Genomic DNA, 20642 nt, shown 5'->3' on the forward strand with positions numbered 1-20642 from the left:
TCTTTAGTTAGGGAGCTGTGGTTGCAAGTATAAAATCAGAACTAAGTCTATACAGTAGGAACTACAGAACGTTAGAGTCCTGCGTGGCACGTCATTAGCCTCTGCCAGTACTTAGAGTACAGTTATTATGTAAAACTCGGACATTTCAACAGAGAAAAGACTTTGTTCCAGAATAGCCCTTAAGAAATTTAGAATACTGTTAGTTTGCATAAAATAGCCAAACAAAAGATGAATTCAGAAGTCCAAATTTTGGCATGAGGTAAAACCATGTGCATTTATTTCATCTGCATCTCAGAATTAGTAAGCATAAAATTAAATATGTTGACTGTAATGAATTCAGTCATACAAGTGCAAGTCTTCAGCTAGAACGTATTTTATGGCAGTTTATTTAAAAAATGTACCAGTAAATCATAAAAGAGGGATCATGTCCATTTAACGTTTATTGAAGTATACAGGAGGTTTTCTTTAGAATCAAATATGAGCATGAATATATGGCCAAACGTAAAATCTATCAAATTCAGTGAAAATTTTCTGACTTTAAATAGTAGCTGTAAGAATGACCAATATATATTCTTTGTTACAACCGCCCTCACTCTACAAGTAAAAAAAAATAATAAACATTCAGTAAACATTCTTTCCTAAGGTAGTTTCCCTTATATATCAGTGATTTATCCATTTCTTGTATACATAACTTTTTAAACATACCAATCAGTGGTTCTCACAATTGAAAAATAAAAGCACAAAAAAGTTTACACTCTTGTACAGGTAAATAAAAGATCATCTTGAATTAAACTGTATATCCTTAAGGGCATAGTATAGTTTCAATTTCATTACCTATTACATAATTAGCTTCTTACATACAAATATTGACATATTTGGCTTGTGCTTCAAAGCCTTTGTGTCTAGAAAGTCCATGTCAATGCAACTCATAACTTGAAATCAGTGGGGATATCTTTACTGCTGCTGGGTTTAACCTGGTCGTGCAACATGGTCTCTTCGGAACTTGGTGTGGCACTGCATTTTTCCGTGGAGTCGTCCATGTCTGGATCCAGTCCTTCAGGACAGGGAAGTTTCAGAAGTTCTTCCCGCAGCTGAGCTGTATGACGCTGGATAGACAAAAAAAAAGTCATACGGACTTTAAGACCGTAGTTAAAACATCACTTCGCACAACGGTAGAGAACGTAAAGCAAAAAAAGGAGTAAGTAGAAAAGGTGTAAATGTGCTGTTTCAATGACTGGATAAACTCTTCCCCTGCATTTAAGGATTGGTGCTTTCCTCGTAGTGACAGAATAATTAGCAAATGCTGCTAGGGACAAATTAAAGGCAGTAAACAGAACTGCAGCAAACACATGCGTCAATATAAATGCTACGCCGTTTGTCTTGCAGCTGAGTCATCTCTGTGTCCTGTGATCACAGCAGAAACGGGCTCGGACTAGGCAGCTCATGCAGTCAAAACATAAATGTAGGAAGAGTTCATGGTCTTGATGAGATCTGTCACGGAGACAGATAAACAGAGATTTGTATACTGATGGTAGTAACTAACAGTAACTTCATTTTGATGACCGCTCACACTGAAAGAATGCAAGTCCAGCAGTAGAAAAAAGCAGCCCTTAAGATTTTTTCGGGGTTTTTCCTCCCCAGGGGAAAGAAAAAAAAACCCAACAAAACACGTAAGTCTGTTGTCTGTGTGGACACAAAATGCACAAATGATAGTACTTGGCTAGGAAGGAAGAAAACATTATAATGGTCTTAACTGTTGATAAAAGTTTAACACAGGGTAAAACTAATTGTAATGGACCACAGTTTAATAGCTGTGCTTGTCTATTGAAAAAACTTGTTTTTCTGGCAAGGAACTGGTTGTAGTACGCCTTCATCATAAACCCCCACCCACCCTGAGAGAAAACAAAATAAACTCTCTCTTACGTAAGTATTTGTAAAAAAATAGGCAGGACAGGCGCTATAGGAAAGTCCAACTTGTAGAAAAAAATAATGAGAAAGCAGAGTGCACATACACTTTATCTCGACAGCTGGGAAACTTGGGTTTGTTTCCATGTTTTAAAGTTGCTGGGGTTTTCTGTTACTGTTATTATAAAACTCAGCTGCTGAGCAATTTCATCGCCGTTTGTCATCTTTGGATTAAAGAACATAAAAGTATAAAAGCAAGTCTCACCTTTAGAGCGGCCGCATGATGGGACATAGTCCTGCCTACCCGTTTGTCACTGCTGTACTGCTGTATGTCTGCTATCCACTCCTCACACTGAGCCATGATCTCCACTCTTTTCAAGTAAAAATGTTTGTGGATGACCTGCAAGAAAGTATTCCAAGTGGAAGAACAGAGTGTTCATTCTCTTCTAAGCACCATATACTTTTAACAGCACAAAATTTGCAAGACCCCTATGAGTCTAACTGGATATAAGGGGAAAAAAAAAAATCAGTACGAGGATAATTCAGCATCGAACGAGGCTGCAGTTAATTGTGGAATTTCTGTCCTTGGAGGTTTCCAAGACCCAGGAGGAACCTGGTCTGAATTCAGCTGATCCTGTTTTGAGGAGGAGGTTGGCCTGGACGTCTCTTCCAGTCTGTATGAATCTACGATCTATGTGCAGTCTGCCATTTCAGTATTCGCTTGCGCTAGCTGGGTGAAGGGTAAATGAGTGCCAGAAATACAGTATCGCACCAGGGAAAAGAAAAAGCGACAGCAGAACGTTAGACACATTCTTCAGTTCAAAGATGATCTTACTATGCAGGTACCATGTACATACGTACTATATACATATATACTCTATGTATATATGGGCTAAAGCCAACTTTATGAGGCTCAACAAGGCTGAGTGCTGGGTCCTGCACTTGAGTCACAACAACCCCATGCAACGCCACAGGCTTGGGGAAGAGTGGCTGGAGAGCTGCCTGGCGGAAAAGGACCTGGGGGTGCTGGCTGACAGCCGGCTGAACATGAGCCAGCAGTGTGCTCAGGTGGCCAAGAAGGCCAATGGCATCCTGGCTTGTATCAGGAATAGCGTGGCCAGCAGGGCCAGGGAGGTGATTGTGCCCCTGTACTCGGCACTGGTGAGGCCGCACCTCGAGTACTGTGTTCAGTTTTGGGCCCCTCACTACAAGAAGGACATCGAGGTGCTGGAGCGTGTCCAGAGGAAGGCAATGAAGCTGGCGAAGGGTCTAAAGAACAAGTCCTACGAGGAGCGGCTGAGGGAGCTGGGGTTGTTTAGCCTGGAGAAGGGGAGGCTGAGGGGAGACCTTATCACTCTCTACAACTACCTGAAAGGAGGCTGTAGCCAGGTGGGGGTCGGTCTCTTCTCCCAAGTAACAAGCAATAGGACGAGAGGAAACGGCCTCAAGCTGCACCAGGGGAAGTTTAGGTTGGATATTAGGAAAAACTTCTTCACCGAAAGGGTAGTCAGGCAGTGGAACAGGCTGCCCAGGGAAGTGGTTGAGCCCCCATCCCTGGAGGTATTTAAAAGACGGGTAGACGTGGTGCTTGAGGACATGGTTTAGTGGTGGACTTGGCAGTGCTAGGTTAACGGTTGGACTCAATGATCTTAAGGGTCTTTTCCAACCTTAACGATTCTATGATTCTATGACATTTATATTTGCATAGGGGTAGGGTTATGCAGACACAATATTAAGGCTTTTATTGTTGGTTTCACAGTCCTATTTTGACAAAGAAGCACAGGCAGGAAGTGTAAGCACCACGTCCTCCCCTGTCACTAACCACCTGCTGCCTGACCAGAGAACAGATAAGCAGAAACACTGTCAACAGTAGGAGCATAGGAACATAGCAACCTTCCGCACAGCGAAAAAGGATCGTACCAGTTACGTGCCCTCGGCAGAGGCAGCACCTCTGGGCACAACCAGAACTCCCAGGCAATAGTAGCTGAGCTGCCCACAGTTTGGGTGGGAACCAGTATTTGATCGCATAGTAATTTTGGTGTTTCTGTACAGATTTGAGGTTAACAAAAAACAACCAATCAATCCAAAGTTGTGAAACTCCGCTTAGTGTTGGCTTTGTCTTAAACAGTTTTCTAAAACTCTGCCTGGTAAAAGAAACAATAAAATCAAAGAGATTTTATTGAGCACAGAGAGTTCTTGGCAATACTGCAACATAATTGACAAAATCATCTTTCCCTCTAGAGGTTAGAGAATACAGCTATCCGTCTAAAGAAAAACTGCATATTGAAAGCATAATTGACTTCAATTCTGGATGCATTCCTTACATCCATAACGGAGCTTGGAAGAACTCCCAAAGACCGGCAGTTGAGATCTCCTGAGCCTACCTGTCATTTAAGACACTGAAGGGAAGACATCTCAGATTTGTGAAGACAAAAGATCTTCGGAGCTGAAGGATGTACGTTCTTTCTTAGACCTAACTTTTCAGGATGCCTTTGCATTTATGTTACTGAATGATCATCATCGTTAAGGTTCCTAACACAACCCTACAAAAACCCTAGAGATCCGAACAACAAGCTAGTCTCTCAGAGAAGTGCTCAGATAACCTATGCTAGGGACGCATTTTCTTTTGGATGGGGCTGCAGACGGAACCTAGCGCTCTTCCAAAACTCAGCTATTGCGTCAGAGAAAAATGTAATGCTTTCCAGTGCATACTTTCCATTTTTTGGTACGTGAAGAAAGATACAGGCCGCTTTACATAATGATAGGGAATATGTATTGAGAGAAGCAGAAAGGGAGTTCTCGCGTTGCGCAAGTTGCTAAGGCGCTGGGTAGGACCCCCAGCTTAAGCTAGTATAATTGCGTTTCTAACAGAAAAGCAAGCTATCTTAGCCTCAAACTTCTCCTTACAGAAGCTGGCTATTGTAGCTTCAAACTTCTCAGAATCTTGAGGATTTCATCATACTGTCCTAAAGACCTCAACGTATGGAAAAATAGAAAATTGTATCTTGGGAAATGAGGAAACTGCCGTTACCTAAACCAGAACAAAACAATTTGGATGCAAAGCTTTTAAGTGTTGGCTGGTTCTCTTCCGTGCAGCAAAACTCTTGTCTGTTCACAGGTAACAGAACGGAGTTTCAAATGTTCAAGATATCCCTGCAACCTGCTTAATGCTCCTTTTCATTTACGCGTGTGTGTGTGCGTGGCTTAGCTTAACTCAGTCCTAGCTACACACCACATTTAGAAAGCTAGTGGTTTTATTGTTTTCAACATCTGCCTTTTGATATGTGCCATGCGTAAGTCATCTGTTCTCAGGGAACGATTAGTCTTCCACTGAAACACCACCATTTGGATCACCTTATTACTTTACCTTCCTGAAGAGGGGCAGGATGGCAGCTTACGAGGTGCCTTTTTCATACAAGTAATAAAAAAAGCTAAGCTGCAGCGTAAGCACAATATTGCTGAGATTCTTTTGAAAAGTGCAAGAACAGCAAACTGGGATTCATTTACCAAGTACTGTAATATTGCACATCCTTCATTTCTGTACATGTGAAAAGAAAGATGGAGCATTATTGTCAGGGAGCCCACCGCCTTCTGATATCTTCAATTAATTTAAACTTACTGTAATTCGAGCACTTTTTTTGCAAAGTGAGATTATTACGTTCGGCTAAAAAAAAAAAGGACCTGTTAGCAGAGGTTATTTATTACGTGTCAAGATATTATCTTTATCATTGTCTTCAAATTATCGAGTAAAACATTTAAGAGGTAGTTTAGAAAAACCACCATGTTTTTCTTCATTAATTCAAGACACCAGAGTACACAGCGCATCCTTTTCCACCTGCATGTGGATAAAATATTTAACTCCCTCTCATGCAGGTGAAGTGTCTATGGTTTCCTATTCCATAAGACACAGTAATTTTAACGGAAAAAGGTTTTGCATTCCAAAAAGATGTTTTTACGGACAGCAAGGAAGGGATGGGAGACTACCCTCTCACTCAGATGCCACACTTAGCAATGTGCATAATCCTAAAATCATTATGCTTTTTCAGCATTTTAGTACGCAGACAACTGAAAGCAGAGGTGATGCTACAAGATGGTTCCACACCTCAGTTTAGAAGTGGCAACAGTTTTAGTAGCTGAGAGTAAAATGTGTTTTTCTCTAAGTATTTGCTGGTAGTAGCATGAGATGACTCATGTTTGACCAACCATTTTGCATTACTATTCATACAGATTCTCTTTCTTAGTGTATCTTCAGCTCTTTTTTCCTTGAATCCTTTGCCATATACGTTCAAGTCCCTGGGATCTAACTGACCTGCTTGGAGAAAGGAGTTGGACTACAGACACTGAGAGAAGTCGCTAACAACTAAATTATTCTATGATGCTACGAGTGAGTTAGTCTATTTTCAGGAATGTGAACAAATTAAGCAGTTTGCTGTCTTTCGGTAAGTTTTTTAAGACCGCGTGAAGGCATGGAGGTTAGCATTGCTTTTATCAGCATCCAGACAGTTGCTTTCCAAGGCACAGACTTCTAGTTTAGCACAGATTCTTTGTGGATCCTTCCATAAATAATATGCAGTCTGGAATTTGTTGTAAAGTATTTTTCCAATCTGCATTGTTTTGGCGTATCCGAAGTGTTTCCTAATACTTGCTTCAAATTCATGTTTCTTGGAAAAATACTGTTAGCTACGCTGGCTAACAAACACCAAGTGCTCATTTGTAGGGCTGATCAACAGTTTTCACGTGGAACATCGAACATACCACCTGGCATTAAGGATGAGCCAAGCTGTATGAACCGTGTTTTACCAAACTGTGCACCAAGCCTCCTCACAGGTCAGTCCCAATTTGTGTGCATCCCCCCGTCCCAGAAAAGAATCTGTGACGTCGGGTGCATCCTTATTCACTGCAGTCTCTGGAGTCAGTTGCCCCAGGGAATAACGAGGAGGCTAAAACAGACATCTGGGGCATGATGTTTCCAAATATTTGCGTTATTCTTAACGCCCAAAGAAGATAAATAAATAAACAAGGTATTTACTGTGTTCACAAAACCTACCTCCTTAAAACATGGCGACGGATTTCTGATTTGTTCAAGCATTGCCCACTTGACTGTTGCCTGTCGTATATTTCCATCGTATTCTCTGGAGCTCTGGGTGCCACTGGGAGTACCTCTTGATCGTTCATAACCTGGTTCATTAAAATATGGTTCTGCTACCAGTATAAGGGATTGGACAGACACTAACACCTGGTAAGAGAAGAAACTAAATATTAAAATTGTGCCACCTACTTGTTTTTACAAATATACGTAGTCTTGCTTACCTTCTATGCAAACCCACTTCAATGGCAGAGTACTGTCATTTGTCATACAGGCTACTTGCAAGTAGGGAACGTCCGTGCTTTCAAACCGAAACCATTACTACGCATAAAAACCATCAGTCCCGCGAGTATTTATTTAGCTTAAACACTGAGAAAATGATAAATTTAAGTTAAAAAATAACAAAAATGCAAATATAAGTAAAAGAAAATGTTTCAAAGGAAGAGATGTCTGATTGCAGCCTTTTGTGAAAGAAAGTATGTTTGTCAAGTTCTCAGTCAACAATTCTTGCCCTTTTCCTGGGGCTGACCTTACTAATTCTTCTGATTCTGAACGAGATGGAAAAGGAACAAGGGAGGTAAAATGCAAACCTCTGAAATTAATCTTGGTATAGGCGCTCTCCCATTTTTACTTTCAAATGCATCCAATTGATTTAGATATGTTTTTAGCCCTTTAGTTTCAGATTTTACATATAACACTGTGTGTCACATGCCATTAAAACAAAACCCCAGTATTTCTCTTGAGATAGGAAAACAAGAATGTTTTCAGTAGTATATCAAGAAAGCACCAACTATTCAGCGATAAGGAAATGACAATTTTCCCCCTTTCAATTTTATTATCAAGTACACGTGGGCATAGGTGCTTACAGACATAGAAGGCATTTAACTACACGCCCAAGTATTCCTAATAGAAAACAAAGAATTCAATAGATACATAGGGCACTTCGGAATCCAACTGTGTACGTACTGCATACTCGTGATTTGATGGCTTGCTAATTTTTCCCGTGTTAGAATGTTTGGCCCTGTCAACCTGCTGTTGTACTTAATCAAAACAATGTTACATGCAAAACCGTTGTTATATAGGTAGAAACACATCACTGACTTTTATTTAATTTATTTTTAATGGAGGATAGGTTTTTCTTATGTACTTAGGAGCAAGTCCAGGAAGTATGTCAGGGATTACAATTCTGTGACACAAACCTAGTTGCAGAACTGTAAAGAATTCAAAAAAGGTGATTTGAACACTTACATTTCCTCAAATATTGAAAAACCGATGATATGTTACATGCCTAAGAATGGCATTTCCAGCACCTGGCATACTTAGGTGCAAGGCAGGCACTGCAATAGATTAGAAATGTCAGGGCAGCTGTTTCTGGGACGGACTCTCCTCCCAGCCTAGATACAATTTAAAGCTTGGAGCCATCCCCTAATTTAGCAGCCCAGTTTGTGAATTTGGGTATGGATGACAACAGTCCTTCTTTTTCTTGGAACATGCAGAACGTACAGCTTACATCAGATAGGTATCGTGTCGGCGACAATTCAAGACTTTGGTTCTTTCACAGGGCAGTGCCCCAACGACGAGGTAGTTGTGCTCTGTGCTTAAGCGTGGCATTCTCTCAGAGCTTCTCTTGTAGCAATGCCAGCACAAAAGTGTTCCAGCTTCCCATACTCTCTGCAGTGTGTACTCACTCCATAGACACACCGCCAAACCAGTAACTCGTATCAAAGCAACAGCCCAAGAATCAGTTGAATGGCTCAGGTTCATCTCGGTCCCACCATCACCTCACAGAAACGCTCCCTTACTCCTTGTGGTGCCGTGACACTTTGTGTTTGTAGTTCTGTAGTTGCTGTTGCAACCGTTTGTAGTTCTGTAGTTGCTTTAACTACAGCACAGAAGGGCAGCCTAGGGCAGCTAAGTCTTTATACCGATGGACAGGGCAGGTGGCTGTGCAGTGGGAAATGTGAACTAGCACCCTCCTTTGGGCTGAAAAGGAAAATTAAACAAGTTTTCCTGGTCGCCAGGCCCGTGCTCCAGCTGGCTGCTGTTACACGCTACGGTGTGCACCGTCACATTGTGAGCGGGTGAAAAAGCGGCTGGACCAATTGCAAAGAGATTTTACTGCTGTCTTCAGTATCTAAATGTATAGAGAAGTTGGAGCCAGGCACCTCTTAAAGATGCAGAGCACTGGAACAAGCACCAATTGACATCCTGTGCCTGCCATGCATTCAACTAGAAGTAGCCATGGCTATTTTGCGTTACACTTAAAATATGGATAAATGCATTAAAATATACCGAATGTGCCTCACAAATCAGGTTCCAGCAAGAAAATGGCCACTTGTGACACTTAAAAAAGGCAGAATATTAATGCAAATGTGCTAAGCCAAGGTAGAGTATTTCAGGTCCAACGCTTCAGGTACGTAAGGTGTTTTGGTGATCTGTGGCCTTTACATGTGTCTGGAAGTAGTTGGGGTTTGCTTTTTTAATTTTGTTTTATATATATATATATATATATATATTTTTTTTTTTTTAAGATAGCTATGGTAGATAAATTTGACACTATGCAGCATTGTACTTTCTTGGCCTTAATAACCAGTTGTTACTTTGAATTATAATTGTAATGAATGAGAAACTCTAAACTGATCTTCCAGTTTCACTTGGGTTACAAAAGTTAATTTCTGAAGTATTTTGGGTGGTCTGACAATAGTTTCATCTTTGAGCCAGAAAAAACATGTACTGCTTAATCCCTCCCAAGCAATTTATTTAGTTCTACAGCTGTTTTCCATTTAAAAGCTACAAAGTGTTTTTCTCCCAGTATGGGGGGGACTTTTTGCAACAGCTTTCTTACTATTTTCAAAATGATACTCTAAAAGACTTTAAAATTTGAAACTTAAATGCTGCATGAGATTTCTAACAATCAAATCTGACATTTTAATCTAAGAAAAAGGACTTTAGTGAAAATAAGACTTCATAATAGTCGCACCTTTCTACACTGATTTTATAGTTACAGTCCAAAATTTCAGTTCTTCTCTTGATTAAGAAGTTGTATCTTGGGAAAGCGACACTATGTAAGGAACCACAACTTAGACCTCCAAATCGTAATTGTCCCTTGAAGGGAGAGGGAACATAAATATCTCCAAGGATGGAAATTCCACAATCCCTCTTGGGCACCTGTCCTAGTGTTTGATCACCCTCATAGTGAAAAAGTTTTTCCTAGTATTTAATCAAAATTTCCCCTGCCCCATGTTGTGTCAATTGGTACTTGTCCTAGTCCTCTGCATCTTTAAGAGGTGTCTGGCTCCATCGTCTCTGTACCTTCCCCATTTAGGTATTGAAGACAGCAGTAAGATCTCTTTGCCATTGGTCCAGCCGCTTTTTCACCCCCTTACCATGCACATCTCGCCGATTTGGCTACAAGGGTACTAAGGCAGACTGCATCAGAGGCCTTGCCGAAGTCAAAGTAAGCTACATCCACTGCTCTCCCTTTGTGCAGAGCCAGTCACCTCACTGGAGAAGGCAAGCAGGTTAGGCACGGTTCGCCTCCCGTAAATCCACACTGGCTGTTCTCAACCACTTTCTTGTCTGCCATGTACTTGAAAATAGCTTCATTTGCTCCTTCATCTTCCCAAGGAGTCAGGTGTTGCTCACCAGCCTGCTGCTCCCCAGATCCTCCTTCTTGCCCAACTTGAAGGTGGGCGTGAGATTTGCCAGGAAGCTCCCTTGATCGTTCTGACCTTTCAAAGATGAGAGCTGGTGGCTTTGCGATGACATTGGCTGGCTCCCTCAGCACCCCCTGATGCATGAGATCTGGTTCCATGGACCTGTGGGTCCAGTCAGCTTGAATACTGTTTCCTCTACTGTGGGTAATTCCTCAATCATTCTCACAGACCTTCCTGGTGAGGGCTCAGGGACATGGGAATGCAAGCCTTACCCCTACAGCGTGAGGCAGAGACGACCTCTGCCTTTTCTATGTCCTTGTCAGTAGGTTCCCTGCCCCACTGAGCAGCAGGAAAGCCTAAAGAAAATGTGTTCTTTTGCTGCCAACGTACTTAAAAGAAGGCCTTCTTGTTGCTCTGTATATCCTTTGCCATTTTCAACACCAGCTGAGCTTTGGTTTTCCTAATTGCTCTCCTGAATGCTTGGCCACTGTTTTTATTTCTAATGAGCAGCCCATCCCCTCCTTCCACCTTCTGTGTACTTTCTTTTTGCAGTTGAGCTTAGGCAGGAGTTCCTTGTTTACCCATGCTGGCTTTTTGCCACTCTTGCTTGACTTCCACACACTGGAATAGACCATTCTTGAACTTTCAGGAGACTGGTCAACCAGCTCCCCAAAGCCAATTCCCAAACAAGCCGAAATCTGTTCTGCTGAAGGCCAAGGTTGTTAATTCTGCTATACTGAAACAGAAACTGTGCAGTCTTCTAGGATTTGGAACAGAAAATGTACCTTGTGCTACATAATAATTATTCCAAGGAAGGCAGACATTCAGAAAACGCCATAGGAAATAAGCCATTGCAAGCTTTACTTTTATTTAATGTATGTGCTTATTACTCAGTCCATTTCTATGATGTAAAGCTGAAAATTACACGGACTGTATGTCCTAATAAATTCCGGTCTAATTTAACGCTGTTATTGAACACAGGATACCTACACTTTAACTCCCTTCAGCTTCATTCCTCTAGTCAGCTGACTTGCAGCCTTTGGAGGAGTACCTTTACAGTTCTCACCAGTATACTTCACTTTCTCATCTCTCACAATGCGGAGCCTGCTTTGCCTTCCCCATAAACAGCTTGTGATAGAGAGTTCCAGGAGGGGATGCCATCTTCCGGTCTTTTTTTTTTTTTTAAAAATAAAATATTTGAAATCATCCAAACAAAGTGTCCAGGCAGCGCAGGAATGAGCTGCACACATGAACAGCCACTCTTCAAGACAAGACCAATAGAAATATTGGTTGGCAAGAGCACTTTGAAGAACTTGTCTACGCTACAGTGTTTCTCTTCTTGTGTTCCAAGGACGTTTTCTGGACTTTTGTCTTATGATTATTTAAGAAAATTCTGGTTTAAAAGCACTAGAAAAAGAATCCTTAGGACCGACAAACCACTTACTTACTGCTAAATGACATCTACTGAGGAGAAAGAAGAAATGCTCACCTGCAAAAAACTTGATGTTTGGGGATTCCATTTCTCTTCTGGTCTCCCATGCCATGTGTTAAGAATGCTTAAACACACCTGAAAAGGTGACATTATTAATACTACAGACAAATATTATGATAAAATTCTTCTGCTTGGGCAGAACAAAATGTCAACATTACATTTAAATTTTTTTTTTTACAAACTTTTCTATAACTGCATTTTAAAAGACAAATCTGTTTCCTATGAAGCTAATTTGAAATGAAAGCAGATAAAAATAATGTGGATAAGCAAGAACAGCATGTTAATAAACAAATGAAGTAAGGTAGATTACTTTTGTTCAAGGAAAACCTATGGATTCTAGTGCCTCCAAAGATAAATGAATCATGAATACTATCTGATTCTTTACTTTCCTCTTTAAATACTATTCTAACACTTATTGTTGTGGATTTTAAAGACAATTATTCTGCTGAAGCCTGTGAAAGCTGGTTTCTGTCACACAGACCATCAAGGAACTGAAAATATTTGTTAACTTTTATGACTGATCTGGACTTTAGGGAGGTCTATGGAGTTCTTGAACCTTATCATAAAATGGAACAATCAAACATAGGGAACACAAAGAGACAAAATAAACACAAGAAATTTAGAGGCAAGTATTTGCCAGGACTTAATGTATGTTAGGCAAAGAAGAAAGGAGATAAAGTCTCCAGTATGAATTACATTCTGTGTCCACGTTAAGAGAAAACCCTGTGTCTAGTACTGGAAAGGAGTATTATAGCTTGTGAAAACAGGGAGCATGGGGAACCCATGAGTGACAGTGGAATAAGGGAAAAAGGTTAGCCTATGGATTAAATGTTTACACACACACAAAAAAAGGCTGAAGGAGTGCCACAGTGCTACAGCCAAGAATTTAGAGAATTTAAATTCAAGAATTTTGCAGAGAATTTAACGTGTGCTTATTTTTAATATAAATAGAAGTTGCATCTCCCTGATATGCACTTGACTTTTTGTTAGCTTTTTGAAGCCTTTAGAATGAGCCACAACGTACCAAGGAGATGGGGGGAGGGAAGGGGGAAAGTTTGTTTGTTTTAACTTTTAATATTATTTCCAAAAGCTTTACTATTTTTTGAGAAAGCTGTCATTCAGTCCATATTTTAGAGCTACATTTTTTTTATAAAGGATACCGAGGTTAAGGAAAATCTTTATCTTCTGTCAAGAAAAAGCACTTTTGCACAGAAAAAGAGAGACAGGGCACTTGGCAAACACATTCAGTTGCAGCTGATATGAAGCATACTCTGTCCACGGAAAGGATCCTGGGTATTTCAGCTAGCCAAAATAGATTTCTGCCTGGTTAATTTAGCAAAGAAGATGGAAAAGAACATTTTCCTACGTCAAAATTACTTGGTTTTTGGTCCAATCCAGCTTTAAAAAATTTCCAAGACTATTCAGAAAGGAGATCATTCCCATTTGAAACCATTAAATCACTCTTCGTTTCAGTTTGAAGACCAGCTTTAACCAAACAGCTTCCTCCAGTATGTTAGGAGCGGCTGATCATTTGATTGCAAAAAGTTTCATCCGTTTCCCTTCCTTGTTACATCTACACACACGAACAAAGCTGACCTACCTTGCCATCGTTGTAGAGGTTTGGATTAAATCTCACGCTGTGGCCTCCAGTTGTTTCCAGATTCACAAGTGGAGGGGAATTAGGATAGTCTTGCGGAAAATATACATCAAATTCAAAGCAACCATTTGCGTAAGGGGTGTCTGCAGGACCAGTAATGAGAACCTACCATTGTAAAAAAAAGACAACAGTTTTCAAAAAAACCCTTACATTTGTCACACAGTCGAGATTTTTATAAGTAATACGAAGCATTTCATTTCCACATGCTACTTATCAGAAAATACCCATATGCAGGCTGTCAGCCTGCATTTTGATACTCTGGATAAGTGAAGCCCTCTGCTAATGTTCATTTCTCCAGATAACAAATGGAAAGTAAAACAGAAGGAGCTGAAACTCTACTCCCTACTGGATGCTATTAATAGAATTTTTCTTCAAACTTCAGGTCCCGAGATGCTCAGTGTACTTCTCCATACCTACTGCTTTTAATCGACCAAAATGGTCGTATGCAAAGACACACTTTGACCATAATGGAGTAACAAAATTAAACTTTTCCCTTCAGAATAGCTGAAGAAGAAGAAACCTTGTTCTGTGAAATCTCCTTGGCTAACAGAGCACTCCTGGGGTAGATGGACTCTCCCTGCCCCCTGCCAAGCTATTGAGAAATCGGGATCAGACTCTAAAATACTACTACTTACGTTAAAGTTTGGACAGCAATTAAAGTACACATGAACTACTTCTGTGTTTTCTTAAGACTTAAGGCACCTTCTCAAACATTTATATGCCAAGCTGAAAGAGGAAAATAAGAATAACGTTGCTTCTTTACCTTCATAATGTCAAGCCGCTCCTCATCACAACGTACAAAAACACTGGATGAAGATGACAGAGGCAGCGATGTTGAAAGAGTCACAGCTTCTTGAGCAAGACGTCGGGCTCTGGCAGCACTGTTGGCGTCACTTGCATTTTTTACCTGAGACATGTAGTGGTAATTTACTTTAAAAACCAATTTTCCGTCATCATCTTCAGAAACCATTTCAAATGTATCTAGAAGAGAAGAAAATATTAATGCATCAGGAAAACAGTGAAGTTAATAATGGATTAGTTTTGGATAAAGATTCTGAGTATTAAACTCAGGAAAATTTAATGTGCATTATACAAATGCAAAAAATTAATTTCTGCAGCAAATTTACAAGTGTTCATGTGCAACTTGTCAAACATACACCGTTTCTGATTTGGAAAGCTACCAGCTATTCCAGACCAGGAATATAATGACACTTATGAATACATAATAATGCTAATAAGGGAATCAGTGTGAAGCAGAGTGCCAACAGTATTTACTTGTGTGGTGGTTGCAATGTTATTAAAGAATCATAAAAAATTACAGTGAAGCTAGTTTTCTTCAATCACTTACTACGCAAAATCTGCAGCACAGCTGCCAGGGTGAAAAGCTGCCATTACAAACTTTCCTACCTCCTGTTCTTGGCATACACCCCACAAACATTTGTGAGGAAAATCCCTTACAAATACAACAGCAAAGAAATGTGATTGCAAATGCTGTCACTGCAACTCAAAAAATACCCACAGAACATGTTTTTGCAATAATTTTGTAGCTCTTTTTGGATGAGATACTATTTGTTCTTTATGAATTTTTTTTTTTTAACACGTTCCCTTTATGGCCAAAATAAGCACCGATTCCCATCACATTTTCCAAATGCAACATATTGCACTCCATGAAAGGACACAATGAAGTTTACTACGGTTTCATTTTAAAAAACACATTTTGATCTAAATTCTATTCCATTTAAAAAATAAAAGCTACATTAACAAACATATATATAGACAGTCACATATGAGGTTTAATAAAAATCGACTAACATTTCAATATAATTGGAGGACTGAAAGACTCACAAATCATTACTGGAATAAAAACACAAACACCATCATTGAATTCATCTGGTCCCCTGAATCAATCTAGTGTATGCTTAAAACATTTCTTAATAGTTCAAAGACTGCATTAGTGGGTAACCTGAAAACACAGACTTATATAATTTTCCAAATGTGAAAAGTATCGGTGGTCACCTATATAAAAAAGTTGGTAACTTTCCAAGATAATTAGGGATTCAGTGCAACAGATTGCGTATTTCTTAGGTATCTGCTTTCCAAGACCCAGATATTCACACTTCTCAACCTACCAAACTGGAGTTTTTTCATGACAGCCACATACTTTTCTTCAAGAGACCGTAAAACAGACAAAGGCTTGGGCTTCACAGCAGCCTTTTTGGAGTATTCAGCCATCTTCTTTTCTGTTACACAAAATGTGATGATTATTTGTAGTTAACCGTGTAATTCTGAGTCAAATACAGCAAGCACTTGGGATTATTTAACTTGAAATGACATTTTATGGTGACATTGTTTGCAGAGAAGTCTGAAAACTGGGGATCACTCACAACATACAAATCTGTTTTTCTCACTACTATATAGTACATTATCTGAACAGCTCGAAGTAAATAAAGATCGTTATCTCAGCTCAGAAATAATTCGTGGCTACTGCTGCTATGAATATTCTTTTATTGTTTCTTCTATTTCTTTAAGTATTTAAAATAGAAAGTATGGCATACACTTGTGTGGATGAGCATTCACACATGTGTTCTTGATGCATTCTTCAAAGTCAGGAGCTGATTATACATGCCTTTTTAAAATCCACTCCCCCAATAAAGCTACTTAATCTATAGTTTTCTTTACTAGACAACTAGACGGTCCTTTGAACGTCTGTAGGTTCAACCCATGATTTAGATTTTTGTTCTGCATTCATCTAGGTAAGAGTTAATCTAATTCATAAGATTTAGTTTTAACAGCAAAGGCTTTACTATTAAAGGTCATGTATGTTGTCTTCTGCCAAGAGAAAGAAAAAAAAAAAAAAGGTGCTACATAATTGTGCTGAAAGTCATGAGATGTGCTCCCACTTACTTGAATTATTCTGTTTCCTGATCAAAACATTTAGGACTACCACAAGGTTCCAACCGCCTTTGAAAATGTAGTCAGTGGTTGGGGACAGGAGGGAAGTATTTTTTTCTTGCTTTTAAGCTAATTTATAAGTTATCTGTTAATGAATGTATTACAAATAAACACTATACAGTATTTGTAAAGGTATTTCTATTTTACCTTGGTTTGCTTGGCGCAAACTGGTGGTAGCAGCATAAACTATCTCCGCAGTCTTTTGGATGTCTGGTACCAAAAGTGTCAGTCCCTCTGGTTCTTGATCAGAAGTATCTGGTTTTACTCCTGCTTTGGCTTTGTCCTTTTTAGACCTGTTTTTGGCAAAGAAATAGGATATAGCATGAGGGAATATTTTTCAACCAGTCATACAGTATTCAGCATATTTGTCAACAGGGAAAAATACCAAAGATTAAAGATCGAGATTAAAACAAGTCTTCTGAAATGGAATGTCTCTGTGTATCTCCAGGTTAATCACTGAATGCAGCAATCAACTGTGACAACACTGAACGTACAGTCTTCATTTGACAGAAATACATCTGATATGGAGAGTAAAAATATGAACCCAAAGCCAGTGATACCAGTATACTAGTTTCTGCTTCAACCATTTACTATTTTTGATTGTTATACCTGCATGCTGACCTTATGTTTGCACATTTTCAAACAATATTAGAAAAGCTTACAAAACCAGCATAAGAAAGATCATGTCATGAACGTGCACTTCACCCGCCCATGTAGATCCTGGTGCAAAATAAGTCCTCAACGGGTAATACAGAACTCCCTCCTATTCCACAATACACTAGCTATTCTTTAAAATACACTAATGGTAAAACACTAGGAAACCTCTAGTAAAAATTCACAGTATGTCTGTGAACTACAACCTAGGCATCACGAGAAAGTGGGTCAAAAATGAAGTTTGTGTCCGTCTGCAGTTCTCTTCTGGGCTATAAATTTAAGACCTTTTATTTCAATAAACAGTTTAACGTAACTTATTTTTAAAAGCCTTACAAATATAGAAGGCACCTAAATTATATTGGATGTTTATAATCAATATATTGCAAATTAAAATGTCAATTTAAACACTTCAAATTTTTACAATGAAATAATTTGAAAATACAGCATATACTAACACGGTTGTTCGACAGAAGCTAGTTGCCTAGTAATTTAAGATAAATATTTTGATTGTGATAACCCAGTCTTTACTAGCATATATATTCAATTGTTGAAATTAAGACATGGTATTTGATAACACTGTAACCTACATGTATGCATTTAAAAGCTGCTATGTTTTAAGAGCTAGCATAAATTTACATTGTTATCGTGCAAAACTTAAAGAGATTTTAATGCTAACAGCCCCCAACTTATTTTACTGTAATTTCTGGGGTTTTTTGTTGTTGTTTTCATAGCACTTGTTCATTTTAAGATCCAAACAAGTTCAATAGCCAAGAAGCACTGGTTTTCTCTTTCCCACTACCATACCTAGAAGCAAAACAGAAAGCTAGCTACACAAGAAAAATTAGCAATTCAATGCTTTGATGTGCCAAGCATATTTTAGCAGCTACCAAATACTATATCGTTCCTGTATTTTAATCTAGACTGAAATCATGCATAAAGAATGAGTCTCTAAACTACTCAGTAGAGGTGATTACAGTAATACTGAGCGTCTTTGCACGGTACCTGATCAAATGAGAATATGCCTAGAGTGCATTAATAACAAAATTCATTACTGCATATATCTTCCCTGTTCCAGAGTTAATCCAAAAGGACGTTAGCTCGTTGTTGACTTCAAGCAATACTGAGCTTTCAGGTGCTTACAGTTAGGAGGAAAGCATCAAACAAACAGTGTCGTTCAGCGTTTGAGCAACAGCTGAAGACAAAGAAGCAGCAGCAGCTGCCTCTCCCATTCATACTTTCCAAAATTCTCATCACTGACTTTCCTTGTGGAAAGCTAAGCCAATATTTTTAAAATAACTTAATAATGTATATTTAAGCCCACTAAACCTCAGCGATACCTGTTTTAACATCACAGACATGCTAGCAGCCACCAGTCCCAAGGAAGGTGTACAGATTCAGAACTGCTTGCTGTTGACGTAGAATCCTTAAGCTATTTGCTACAAAACCCTTGGAGGAATTTTGACTAAAACGAAATGTCAATGGGCTAATGGCAAGAGAGAGATGCGTGAAAAGCAATGAAAACATGATTGGTGAAGATACCGAAAGTGAAATTAATTCCTACAAATTTAATTTCAAGGCAGTTACCTTGTAGGGCTTTTACCTTCCACGTGGTTTTACAATTTAGACTACCCATCTTTTCCTCCTACTTGGTCTTACAGTAAAACAAAAATTAAAGTGTTGGCCTCATTAGACAAGAGGCTCAACTACATGCTTAAAACCTCCTACAGATATACTGAGTTACTGACAGTCAGCTACCTAAGCAGGCAAGGAATATGTATCCAGTTGAAGCAGTAGCAAAAGGAGACACCTACTCAAATACAAATTCTCAGTACCAATAACAGAGTTTCTGCTCGTTCCCCCTGCTGTCCGGAACAGTTAACACTTCAACACTTCTGAGCTATCACAAGAGAACATATTTTCTTAATGTCCCTTTTGCCATCAATACAACTGTTCTGTCCACTGTTATCCTGAGCAAAATAGACAAAAAACCCCCACTCCTCACAACATACCTTTTAAATCAAGGGCTGGCAGAACAGCTCTACCTTGTCACCTGTAGGTATCTGGAGCTTGTGTGACGGTGTGCATTACCAGGCTGCCTAACTCCCCAGTCAGGCCAGAACCCAGGCTGCATAAAAGCAGTTTTTAGGAAGCAAGGTGCAGGAGTGATTCCACCTTGGATGCCAAGAAGAAACCAGGTCTCGTATTTGACCTTGATTCTGCCTAATCAGGGATTTCAGTCAGTTTCTTAGTGAGTATAACCTAGCTGGATCACAAAACCCCCAAATCAGACGCACTGCCTTATCAACATTTAGTTTCCTCACACAAATCATGCTTGTATATTCTAATGGTTAGGGTAAAGATAGTTTTTTTCTCTCTTTTGGGGAAAAAACCCAACTGATACTGCTGTAACTTGTAAGACTCCTATTAATGATGACCTCCATTTTTGTTTCCCTCATTTTGTCTCCCTGCCCTTGTTTGATTCAAGTCTTTTGCTGTCTAAATAAGAATACTACCTCAGTGCAATTAATCCTGCCCAGTTCGTAAGATGTCACTACATGACCTTCTTTACATGTTTAGTGTTATACACAATTATTTGGAGATATTTAACAATACTTTACAGCTTGTCAGTTTATTTACAATCAACATATGGTAAATCAAGTAATTCCCTAGACTCTAGATGGGGAAATCTGTCAAAGGTTCCCCAGCGGTATATATTTTCACACTGCTTATAATTTGTACAGTTCACACAAAGTTTTTGTCATCTCTAGCCATCTGAGACAGAACTAAATTTCATTGCAGACATGAGCTATTACACTTGATTTTATTTTTCTACAGCAGCCCTTTCTAAAATCATATCCTTACAATATGGTTTATCATGACTATTAAATAAATGCAATTTAAAGAAAATGAGATTCGGTATGCTACAAGATTAAAATCTCATGTGAAACAGCTCTGGAACTGCAGATGGAGGTGTGCAGCTGGTCCATATACCCATCTCCCTGATGTAAGAACACACTCTGGTCTGGAAAATCTGGAAGTCCATAGTTTCCTAAACTATATGGTTATAAGAGGGGAGAGACACAAATATAATTCAAAGCCCTGTGAAAAAAGTTGAATGGGCTTTACATATAACTGATGCATAGATGAATCTTGCAACACTTGGAGAAGTAACAGTCAAAGACTCTTGTGGCCTCTGTAAGCCTGCTGTGGCCTATCGGGCTGCTGGACGGATCCCAAGTA

General features: G+C 39.3%; 1 protein-coding gene across 5 annotated transcripts in view; it reads right to left on the minus strand.

The window, feature by feature from the left end:
* Positions 1 to 422: 422 nt before the first annotated feature.
* Positions 423 to 20642, minus strand: part of BIRC6 (baculoviral IAP repeat containing 6) — a 188946-nt gene continuing 168726 nt past the window's right edge. For all 5 annotated transcript variants that reach the window (XM_087777214.1, XM_087777212.1, XM_087777211.1 and 2 more), the window contains 8 exons: positions 16896 to 17041; positions 15926 to 16036; positions 14560 to 14777; positions 13740 to 13901; positions 12137 to 12214; positions 6953 to 7141; positions 2171 to 2305; positions 423 to 1106 (listed from right to left, as the gene is read on the minus strand). In XM_087777214.1, the coding sequence (XP_087633340.1) occupies positions 927 to 1106; positions 2171 to 2305; positions 6953 to 7141; positions 12137 to 12214; positions 13740 to 13901; positions 14560 to 14777; positions 15926 to 16036; positions 16896 to 17041 (1219 nt within the window). In that variant the 3' untranslated portion in view covers positions 423 to 926. The remainder of the gene's footprint in view (positions 1107 to 2170; positions 2306 to 6952; positions 7142 to 12136; positions 12215 to 13739; positions 13902 to 14559; positions 14778 to 15925; positions 16037 to 16895; positions 17042 to 20642) is intronic.

This window comes from Nipponia nippon, unplaced genomic scaffold (genome assembly GCF_047370975.1).
Source record: "Nipponia nippon isolate SJK-2023a ecotype South Korea unplaced genomic scaffold, ASM4737097v1 scaffold_4, whole genome shotgun sequence".
NCBI lineage: Eukaryota > Metazoa > Chordata > Aves > Pelecaniformes > Threskiornithidae > Nipponia > Nipponia nippon.